The sequence below is a fragment of the Triplophysa dalaica genome, chromosome 10 (assembly GCF_015846415.1).
Source record: "Triplophysa dalaica isolate WHDGS20190420 chromosome 10, ASM1584641v1, whole genome shotgun sequence".
Lineage (NCBI taxonomy): Eukaryota > Metazoa > Chordata > Actinopteri > Cypriniformes > Nemacheilidae > Triplophysa > Triplophysa dalaica.
In genome coordinates this window covers 10,186,001-10,198,435 of record NC_079551.1, presented here as the reverse complement: position 1 = coordinate 10,198,435, position 12,435 = coordinate 10,186,001, and the positions used below count along the sequence as shown (strand labels likewise).

Below are 12,435 nucleotides of genomic sequence, written 5' to 3'. Positions count from 1 at the left end.
GTGTGCAACTTTATGTTGGTCGGGAATGGGACGAACTGTGTACATTGTTTTTGCGGGACAAATAAACTACAATTTTACCGTGTATTTGTGTGTTCTGAGTATAAAAACAATATTCTCAATATTTTACAACACACTTATGTTTGTACTGTCTGCAGTAAGTGTAACACTATACCAAAAGAAGGGCTAAGTCATTATGTTGAATGGAGAAGAAGTGTTTTAAATTCATCATAGTGTTTTACATTGAGCACATCAGTGTTCAGCTGGTTCTTATAAATGTCTATACATATGATGGTTTGTGTGTGTCATTTGAAAACAAACTCCCATTTTGAGAAGAAATAACATTGTTTTGAATGTAAAGTTTCATTTTGCAGGAGAATTGAGGGGTTTTAGCCATTGTGTGTGTTTTTTTGGATTTGTGTGTAGAGTTCTGAGAATATGAGGCATGCTTTCAGAAAATGTGTGTAAACAATTGAGAAAAACTGTAATCGACAGAAGTGGTTCAAGAGGCAAAGTTGCTCAGAATAAGGAGAGCTATCATATGATAACATTAGTTTGGGTATATGTCAAATGTCACGTGATACACAATGGTTTAAGCACTCCTAAAGCGTTATTTCGCCCCCCGGTGGCCAAATGAGTTCATATTTCTTACAGACCTTAAGGACTGTGAGACAAATAATCCCAGCGAGTGTCGTTTTGATCGGCCTCAGTTAACTCGGTGTAATTAGCGCTCAAACTTCATTGGCCAATGGCGGCCATGTTTTTTGAGATACGCCAATGTCCTTTGAGATATTCATGTAGCATGAGACAAAGACCCACCATACCACATATCAAGTCAATCGGGCAAAGGGTTGCGTAGTTATAGCCATTTTCTAGCTCATTCAAATTATAGCGCCACCTAGTGGCCAAATGCCGCAGTTTTTTTATTGTGACCCCGGACTGAGAGTCTACACATATTTTCCAAGCCCCATGAACATATCTCAAACAGTTCACGAGTTAGGGCCATTTTAGTTAAATATGTTACTTCCGGTTTGGACGTTTTAGCGCCACATAGCGGCCGTGAATTGAAAATTCAACTTTTTTTTGATAATTATTTACATTCACACTCATCAGAACTCATCAGCGTTGGTTTGGTTCCGATCGGGCAAAAATCCAGGGACTAGTTCATTTTTAATTTTTTTCATAAAATGCAAATTAGCGAAAAAATTTGCATACCGGAAATGAAATCGGAGATATACGTTTTTTAAGTTTTGAGCCAATGATTACACTGATATAAAACACTTGGGTGTGCGACAAACGGTTTAGGGGTTACGTGCGCAAACGCGCCTTTCATCGCTGTAGCGCCACCTATGGGCCGATTTGGCTGGCTCCCTGTATCTGAGTAGCGACAAGGACTACTACCATCTGACCAAGTCACAGCTCTGTCGGCTTTACGGTTTGGGCTGCACGATCACTTTTAGGGAAGAATAATAATAAGAAGAAGAAGAAGAAGAATAAAACCTACAAATACAATAGGTTTCTAGCCCTACGGGCTCGAACCCTAATTAAAGCTGCAAGCAGCATTTAGCGGGTTCGAGCGATTTAAGGCATCTAAGGTACGTCTGCCATCGCCGATCAGTTTCAATAATCGCACCATAACAGATCAAGGACGGACGACACTCTAGCGCACCAAGTAAAATGTCAGAAACGTTTAATACAGTTGCAGAGATATAGATCTTGCTAAAAGGTTGCTAAGCTAATCCGTTTGGTTGCTATTGGCGTGGAATGGCACCTGCCAATTAATAACACATCAAACCACAAGTGGCGAAACAACTCCAGTGACTCTGCGATGCTCTATTGCAGAGATGGAGGTCTAGCTTAATGGTTGCTAAGTTAACAGTTTAGTTGCTATGGGTGTGGTATGGCACCTGCCAATTGATATTACATTAAGTCACAAGTGAAATTAACCGAACCCCTGTGTCTCTACAATATTCAACTGCAGAGATATACGTCTGTGTAACTGATTGTAGAGCTAATCTGTTTAGTTGCTATGGGCATAGCTTGTCACCTGTCATATTATAATACACTTTTCCATGAGTAGAACGAAGCAACTTCTTTGTCTCTATGACATTCGATTGCAGAGATATTGGTCTTTTTTGTTCATTTAATGCATATTTTTCAACATAGCCTCTTTTGTGTTTTGAAGAATTAAAATTGAATTTAAAATTTAGGACAATTTTAAATGGATACATTGATTCATATTCATGAATACATTGTGGTCAGTAGGACATTGACATTGTCTGCAATAATATTTTAGAAGGACGTGCCATTTAAATTTTGTTTCTTTGGTAGACACACCTCACATGATATATCCCATTTCTTCTCAATTTTGATGTTTGGTTTGAACTTCAGGAAGTCATGTTTACCATGTCTAAATGCCTAAATGCATTGAGTTGCTGCCATGTGACTGGCTGAGTAGCAATTTGGGTTTACATGCAATTAAACTGGTTTTATCTAATAAAGGTGTGTTGTATATATATATATATCAACACAGCATCTTAAAACCAGCCAGACATGTGCTATATTTATAGATGTGTAAATATGGAGCAACTTTTAATCTGTAATACATTATATTTCTAACACTGTCTTCCTGTGAGACATATTTCATTACACACACATGCACAGTCTCGATCACACAAGACACACAGAACTATACAGTGCATTCACACTCTTATGATAAAGAGGGAAATGATACCCAGAAACATACACACATGCACACTACACACCTTTATCCTGCACACATTTATCGTTCCTTAAGCAAAGCTACATGCATTGTGATCTGGTGACTCTATAAGAAAGCCATTGAAATGAATGATATTTCACCTTTTTGACTCTTATGAAGGAAAGCCTATTCCTATGAGCATCACATTTTGCATGATTGTTAAGTATCATAATATGTATAATAGTACTAAATGGCAAGTCAGTTGGATCATTTATTAAGGACTAGCGACCTTCACCGTACTCGATTCACGCTAATATCAAAAAGGACACTGTTATGGTCACAAAACTAAAAACACTCAACATGTTTTTGATGATTATTGACCTAGAGAATCTGAAAAAATGTACTGTGGTGGAAATTTAGAAATTGCTTGAAAATCCTTGAACAAGTTTGCAAAAGTAGTTTTTTACATCATAACCAATAAGTCACAAACCTTTTGATAGACATGATAGACAATGGTTCAAGAGGCAAAGTTGTTATGAATGAGGAGATCTATCGTTTGATATCAATAGTTTGTGTATTACTCAAATGACATGTGACACAGAGTTGTCTAGGCCACCAAAAGACATGTACATTTGGCCATTTTTACTGTTATAGCGCCACCTAGTGTCCAAACACCACGTTATTTTGTAGGTGACCTTGGAGTGATGATCTACATATATTTCCCGAGGCATATGATGATATGTTAAGCCGTTCTGGATTTATGGCCATTTAAATGTGATAGGCTCCACCCATTCTTTTATTTTGGCGCCCCTAAGCGACCGTGAAAGGAAATTTCTACTTTTTTTCAATAATTATTTACAAACACTTCCCACAGAAGTCATCTGCATTGTTTTGGTTCCGATCGGTCGAAAATCCAACGACTAGTTTGCGAAGGTAGGTTTTTGACCTCATCAGCGATAACTCACAAACTGTTCGATTGACAGAAGTTGTTCCAGAGGCAAAGTTGCTCAGAATGAAGAGTACTATCATATGATACCAATAGTTTCTGTATATGTCAAATGTCACGTGATACACAATTGTTAAAGCACTCCTAAAGCGTTATTTCGCCCCCCGGTGGCCGAATGAGTTCACATTTCTTACAGACCTTAAAGACCATGAGACGAATAAGCCCAGCGAGCGTCGTTTTGTTCGGCCTCCGTTAACTCGGTCTAATAAGTGCTCAAACTTCATTGGCCAATGGCGGCCATGTTTTTTAAGATACGCCAATGTCCTTTTAGATATTCATGTAGAATGAGACAAAGACACACCATACCAAATAATAAGTCAATCGGGCAAACTGTTGCGTAGTTATGGCCATTTTCTAGCTCATTCAAATTATAGCGCCACCTAGTGGCCAAACGCCGCATTTTTTTTTATTGTGACCCCGGATTGAGGGTGTACACATATGTTAAAAGCCCCATGAAGATATCTCAAACAGTTAAGGAGTTATGGCCATTTTAGTTCAATATGTTACTTCCGTTTTGGACATTTTTGCGCCCTCTAGCGATGGGGGATGAAAATTTCAACTTTTTTTTAATAATTATTCATATTCACACTCCACAGAACTCATCAGCGTTGGTTTGGTTCCAATAGGGCAAAAATCCAGGGACTAGTTCATTTTTAATTTTTTTCATAAAATGCTAATTAGCGAAAAAATTTGCATACCGGAAATGAAATCAGAGATATACGTTTTTTAAGTTTTGAGCCAGTGATTACACTGATATAAGACACATGGGTGTGCGACAAACGGTTTAGGAGTAACAAGCGTTAACGCGTTCGGCATCGCTGTAGCGCCACCTATGGGCCGATTTGGCTGGTTCCGTGTATCTGAGTAGCGACAAGGACTACAACCATCTGACCAAGTCTCAGCCCTGTCGGCCTTACGGTTTGGGCTGCAGTATCAGTTCTAGGGAAGAAGTATAATAATAATAATAAAACCAACAAATACAATAGGTTTCTAGCCCTTCGGGCTCGAACCCTAAAAATCCTTACAAAAACAATAGGTTTTCAGCACTTCGTGCTCGAAACCCTAATAAAAATCCTTACAAAAACAATAGGTTTTCAGCACTTCGTGCTCGAAACCCTAATAAAAATCCTTACAAAAACAATAGGTTTTCAGCACTTCGTGCTCGAAACCCTAAAGAAGAAGAAGAATAAAACCTACAAATACAATAGGTTTCTAGCCCTACGGGCTCGAACCCTAATAAGAAAAATCTAATATTAAGGCCGGTTGAAGAAATTCAAAGAACGATACGGCGTGTTTCCCAGGTGTCTTCAATTTGTTTCAGCATCACGCTGGTGCATTGTGGGATTGGTTTCGAACATGAAGCTCCAGCGATCTTGACTTTTGAGACGATTTTCTCGGCTTCAACAGAAACATGGTAAAAATGCTTCATATCCTAAACGTGATGCAGGTAGACAGTTATTTATAAAAACGAACATCTGATAGAAGGGCCTTTTATTTAACATCGACACGTGTCCTGTGTGTACACTAGAGGGTGCACACGTCCATGTTTTGTCTGCGAGAAATGCATGGTTATACATGTATTACGGTTATTGTTGAGTTGGGTAACACAGCTCGCATCAGTTTAGCTAGCACTTGTTTATTCAACTAAGTGTAAATAGTAAATAAACGTATAGACTAAACTTGCAATAGTCTGGAAAAGGACCTACATATTTCCTATGTGTGTGGCCGCTCAGATCATCAATAGACTTGCTTTTGTCCGATCTTGTGCATGTTAGCAGCGCAGTGTGTTAAGTGCACACTTCAACTGTCTTCCGCGCCCTCCCCTGAGCCCCAGTCACTTACCGCAAACCGGGGAGGCCAAGCCTCACTGCCCCTCCACGCCCACTGAGTGCTTAACAACCGGCAGCTGAGAAAACGCTTGAACGTTAAACTGTAGGCTAATGCTACTTCTTCGGTTCGTGCTAGTGCCTGTGCCATTGATTTCTTGTCGCGGCCCCTCAGCCCGACAAAATACTAATGGTGGTGGTCAATAAAGCACATGAACTGTTGGTTCTCACTTTTCCTATTCAATCAAAGTCAAAAGAGCAACTCCATACCACTAGGAGTCTACTGAGGTCCAGTGTACGCAGTTGTATTTTATCATCAGTTACTTTATTTTGGCCCATTGAATGTAAATATAAAGGTTTTACTTCTGTTTACTGCTTTGGACCTATGGGTATTTGAATGAACTTTAATTTAATGCATCATTAGTCTGACCACAATTAGCGGATCTTGGTGAGTGTTAGGCGCAACATTTGGTTGCATTATTGAAAAGAACATCTATATGCCAAATACAGATTTAAATGTGATGAATATAAAAGGCAGTTGTCACGGCTGTAGACTGACATATTTCACTGTGTTGTGCATTCAACAATAACAAAAAAAAGGAATTTATTCACCGTCATGTCATTCAAAACCGTTAACCTTTGTTTCTTTGGTGGAACACAGAAGAAGATATTTTGAGAAATGACAGTTTTGAGTGACAGTCATACAATGGAAGTCAATGGGGGAAGGATTTGGGATGTCATTACTTTTTTATTTAAAATATTAAGGATGGATGAAGCCTGCACAATAAAATCAAATAGACAAACTATAGAGGTATAAAGGAACGCATAAGGAACATACTATTCATTTTATTACAATCACACAACGATGCATTCAGAGATAAACTTCGCAAAGTTTTGACTTACTCAAAGGAACCCTTTGAGTGAGGTATTGATCTGTTTCTGTTATATAAAAGTTCAATGCCTTTTCCTGTTCCTGCCAAGTGTTGAAATTGCTACATCACTCGCTTTATCTCGAAACAAATGGAGTTCCTTGAATCATCAAAACTGTCAGTTTACAAAAGCCTGTTGTGCTTTCACAAATTCAACAGCCACAGCAGGGTAACAATGTGACAGCTTTTTCAAAGACCATTAAAAACAAGCCAATGTTTTCTTTTAATTAAGCAACTGTTTGGGACCTTGCATGAATGGTCACATAAAATATGCATGAAACATTGTTATGCATTTTGAAGTTATACACACCTAGCAGCCAACAATTCTTACTATCTTTAGGGTCAACTGTTTTCATGGATAATTTCATATTAAAATGCCTTTATGGACAGGTTGATGCCACAATATTTGAAAAATGTTCTTGGATAACACCTGTAACCATGCTTACAGTTCAATATGTAAAGTGAATTTCAATTTCCCCTGCAAAAGTATACCATTGTAAACATATGTTATACTAAAATACTACAGATCATAAACTAATTAAGTAATACAATGAAGTCGAAGCCCATCCCTAATAGATGATTAATCTGAAAATTTTCAACCGAAAGCATTTTAATTGTAACTAAACGCCATTAGTTCAAAAAGGTAAACATATTGTTTTAAAATACAAACATAGTATAAAGGCCTTGTCAGTTAGGTATGTAAAAGTAAAGCACGTGTGTTACATGCGGTCCTGCGTTTCCCGGAGGCTGCGTTTTATCCAGTGCTCGAATTGTACCAAGTCTTATGGGGGGTCCCCTCATAAGACTTTTTTAGGTGGGGGTTAGTCTCGCAATGTACAATTGATACAAAATACACAATATATTTGATTATTATATGCATAACTTTATACTATTATATTTAAAACAGGCTTACATAGAAGAACAGGCTTCTTACACTCTCCTGCACTTAGCGGTCTTTAGACGTCAAATTTAAAGAAACGTGACATATAAATTATTGTAAATAATTTATTCACAAAATGTACCACATCCATTGCATGAATTTAATCACATTTGTCATTGTAATTTTTACTCAAATACAAATATCTGAGGGATACCCCTAAAAAGTTAATTTTTACTTCTTGAGGGGGGTCCCTAACGCCTCCCGAACCCCCCAGCCCCCCTTCAATCCGAGCACTGGTTTTATCTCAAATTTGGGAAACTTCTTGTTGCGGAGCAAACGTGGATTTTCTATCTTAAATCTGTTTTTTCTATCTCGTATTTTATATACACGTTAGATTTAGAGGCTTTGGTGTACGTTAACTCATGGTCGACTCTAATTGTCATTGTTGAATAGTAATGTATATTTTCAACGAGAATATAGACGTTTTTCTTAAGCCACTCTGATTCTACTACAACATATCTAATCGCCCTCGTTGGCCACTGGGTGTCACTCAGGAGCAGAAAATGGCGCGTATTCCAGTCCGTCTCCCCCACCCCCTTTACCATCCACTGTCTATGTGTGTGTATCACCTAGAAAGTAAGTCTGTGTTTCCAGATGACTGCTCGCTCTCTCTCAGTGTGTGTGTGCGTGTTGTCATTATTATTATCCAGTCTGCTCCAAGCTCAGAATGGCCAGATTCACTCAGACTGAGAGAAGAACGGAGCAGCACCCACAGCCGCCCCATCCCGCATACTCCAGCCTGCTTTTCACTGGACCCGGGGCAGCACCGACCCAACATCCACTCCTCTTTATCCCGCACCAGTACGCTCAGATCCCATTTCCTAAACCCATGAACGGGTCAGAATCCATCTCCATTCATCCGGAGAACGGCACCATGAAAGACCAAGATGCCATAAAACTCTTTATCGGGCAAATACCGCGAAACCTTGAAGAAAAAGACCTGAAGCCCCTATTCGAACAGTTTGGGAAAATCCACGAATTGACAGTATTGAAGGACCGTTACACCGGCATGCACAAAGGTAAACGCGTGATCCCAATTCAGTGATTCTAGTAAGAGTGCTGTGATTTGTAAATTTGTTGTTGCTATTGTCTGGAAGCACGCAACAATTTTAGTGACACAATAATGTTAGACTTTATATATATTTGTCAGATTATGTTTGCTCAATATGTCTATTAATGACGCATGCGTTATATTAGCGTAATATTTATTGTAAATCATACATGACATTTTTGTGATGAAATAAGACCCTATGTTTCTTCTAGGCTACTATACCATTTAACAGGTGCAACCTTTAAACAACTTGTTCCAATAGTTTTGAACCTATTTTCTAGCATTACCTTTATGAATGATACATATTTCCACACATGCATGAAATTGGCAGGTTGCTTTTCTTTTGGTCTGTTTCATTTTGGGCGCTTTCAGTCGCGCTCTCTCGAAACTGGGGCAAATTACGCGGCTTGTGCTAAAATTCTTATTCGTAGTCTTTCTTTTGTCTGTTAAACGTGGACATATTTCAGCTGAACGAACTATCGGACGACACCGGTGATGGATTTTGGATGATATCATATTTGCACTTAAAACGCGTTTGGGTTGTGCGTCATTAAGTGAACTACTACGACCAGCGCGCTCTACGCTGTGGCGTGACGTTCTGCTTGACAATTGGCATGGAAGACGTCATAAATCCCACTCAAACAAATAGACAATGACTCAAATTAAACCTCCGTTTTGGTGTAATCTGTCGACGTGGGCGACACCGACGTGTCAGTTATTCTCCTCGAGCGATATGTTTCGGGAACCGAATTTTCACATTTATCTGCGTTAGTGTCAGTTGCCATTAAGCTTCATATCAGTGGCGTGTTTATAATTATGCTAATAAGGCTGTATTTGCTTGAGCGCTCATCCACAATATTTACCACCCTGAGTAACGTTAGCCCAGTTTTAGAATAACTGGGGTTTAAAATTGGGTTTAACTCCAAAGAAATGATAATGCATGGTTTGATTTTGAAGAGGTGAGTTTTGTGCATTTTACGTTTGGCAGAATTGTAATAACTTTAGCCTTAGCACTGTTTAGGCTGGTAGAAGCTGACTTTATTCTAGTCATATACTATAAAGAATAGCCTACGTCTTGTCATCTACATTCATTACAGTTAAAGCATTTGTTGGCTTTAGAGGACAAAGAAACGTATTCCTACCTGTAATGACTTGTGTCGTGCAAGAGCCCTTCAATGAAAGAATCCTCAAGGATTAATAGCTAATGAAAATAACTAAATTATTTGGAGTCTTGACAAGTAATGGATTACGAAACAGAAATCTGAGGGTACCACAGTTGAGTTTTCAAGTACTAGCAGGCCATTGGAAAGTTGGTGTCATGCTAAGTCATAATTATAAATGGCAATTACGTGCATTGAAGGGTTTTAATGTATTCTTGTTACCTCCATAGAATGAATTTATTTTCATGAGCTACTGAGTAAAGAAAATTGTTGGAAAATATTTCTTTAGTCATTTTCTAATAGGCTTTGACATCATACGTTTTTTTTTAGCTGGTTATCTACATTGTAGTTAAGTGGCAGATTTCAACATCATAGGCCCAGATGTGAACCTGAAACTACCTGAGTGCATCCGTGATGTAAGTAGGTAAATAAATAAAAAATGGAATGTGGGTTCTAAAGGTTTTGTCTTCAGGATGAATGGTTTGTGTAATCTTATGCATTATTCTACGAGGGGATATGACTATAAGGACAAGTCAGCATATATCGTGCAATCTTGTGAGTAGGCTCAGGAGGGACTGCATTGGTAATGTAGACTTCAGGGTTGTTCAAATGTTTGGCCTAAATGCAGCCGAGGATGCTAATGTAATTTTTGCGATACAAAAATGGAGTACTATTACCCACAGAAAGCAAGACCAAAAAGATCATTTAAGGACCAGAAGACACAAGAAGAGGAAAATCAATGTTTGTCACAACGCCAGTAGTCTCTTTTGTAAATCCTTCTATTTGCATATACGCAATTGAAAAAAATAAATCCACGGAAGGAAATCCATTTTGAGTGGCTTAGCAGAGCAGTGCAAACTAGACATTTGCGTGTCCTGTTTTTCCACACATTCGTGTTTTAAGAGGTTGTTCACTCTAAAAGGATCATAAGGATGGAACATGGAACTGGGGAGGGAGGGCGATATGGGCAGTGGGTGGGGGCACTTTTTTGAGCTACAGTAAGTCAACCTGCTAATCCACACAGGAAAACACTGCATTAGTTCGCTAAGCGTGGTAATAAAGCATGGCCGTAATGACTGGGGATTAGCAACTGTAGTTATTGTCTGAGGTTTTGGTCGCTCGGATCGGTTAGTTTGTCCTTCAGCGTTTGCGTCTGCAATTAAAGCATCTTGTACTTGTCCCACCCTGCAGTGTTCAATATAAAATATACTGTTAGGAGAGCTGCTCCATGCCTAACAATTCTCTCAATTTGTATTACTAGGTGAACATTGTACCTTCAGGCTTTTCACCTGTATTCACTTGAGCTTGGCATTTTAATTTTAAGTTTTTGTATCTATATCACTATATTTATACATAACGCTGTGTTATGGATCGGTGTTGTAGAAACATCCACGTTTTACTCCTCCAAAGGTTTATGTGCTTTTATAATCTTACATGAGCATAATATAGACTAGATGAATAGATGTTGCTTTGCTTAGAAAGCCTCTTACCCCCATTTTGCACTCTGCAGTTGATGTCCAAGGATAAGCTTGCGTCTTCACTATAATTTACAACACGGAGGGCATAGAACGTTCAAACACTGCAGTACACATAGACAAAGACAAACAGTTTCTTTAGACGCCTGATGCAGAATGAAGTATCTGACTAATGCAGACGCTTTGCCATCTGCTATTATGAAGTGTCAATAAGTAATAGCTGTCAAGGGGACCATTGTGCTAATGCATTTATGAGTGAAGAAGAAATAAGATGAAAATCATAAAAAGATGAAGTATGAATTATAAAAGTATGAAATATTAAAGGCTTTTAATTTCTAGCTTTCCTCGTGTGAATAGATTAACAGCACAAAAACTAATAGCCCGGCTGTGAGTTTCTACAAGTGTTGAGGCTGTTGTAGATACAGATTTAGATGCAAGAGAAGAGTTGCTTGATACTGGGGAAAAACTATTTTAATATACATGTTAAAATAATACAGAATTGATCCATGCAGATATACTGTATAATGATGACTTCACTAGATTTATTAAATGGATTTATTTTGGCTCAGGATGTTAAATATGTCGAGTGGCTTTACACTGTAGCTCAAAGGGAAAGTTCACCTCAAAATAAAAATTCTGTCATCATTTACTCACCTTCAGGTTGTTCCAAATCTGTATACAAGTATTTGTTCTGATAAGCACAGAGAAAGGTATTCTCAGACACGGAGGAAGAATTAATATAACTAAAAAGATCTTGGACCCCACTGACTACCATAGAAGGGAAAATGACTTTACTTTTTCTTTTTTTTCAAAAGAGGATTATTTTGAAGAATGTAGGCCAGCAAACAGTTCTGGGGCACTTGTTACTACCATTGTAATTTTTCCAACTATGGTAGTCAATGGGGTCCAAGACTTACTTGGCTACAAGCATTCGTCCAAATATCTTTCTCTGTATTCAACCATACAAAGATATAGCCTACAGGTTTGGAACAATTAGAGAGTGAGTAAATCATGACAGAATTTCTGTTTTTGGGTGAACTGTTCCTTTAAAAAGTCTGACAGTCCGAACACCCAAATATCTGTAAATACTGTAATACACAACAAGCCTGCTTCATAAAAAATGCAAAGCTTTAGCCGCTCTTCAGGCAGAAACTGTTGATGCGAATGTCAAAATGAGATCCTCCACCGGTGAGCTTTGCTTTTAGCTACCTGTCTTTTCATACGAACCCGCCATTTAGCTCCCCTTTACCTGCCTTTAGATGGACTTGCCTCCATACGGAGAAGGTTATTTTTCTTCTTTGATGGAAAGTGTGAGTGTGTGTTTTTTAAGGCTATTACCATTCATCAGCA

General features: G+C 38.5%; 1 protein-coding gene across 6 annotated transcripts in view; it reads left to right on the top strand.

The window, feature by feature from the left end:
- The first annotated feature begins 8,044 nt into the window (after nucleotides 1-8,044).
- The window catches only part of celf5a (cugbp, Elav-like family member 5a), a 174,786-nt gene continuing 170,395 nt past the window's right edge, over nucleotides 8,045-12,435 (top strand). For all 6 annotated transcript variants that reach the window (XM_056759888.1, XM_056759886.1, XM_056759887.1 and 3 more), the window contains exon 1: nucleotides 8,045-8,418. In XM_056759888.1, the coding sequence (XP_056615866.1) occupies nucleotides 8,067-8,418 (352 nt within the window). In that variant the 5' untranslated portion in view covers nucleotides 8,045-8,066. The remainder of the gene's footprint in view (nucleotides 8,419-12,435) is intronic.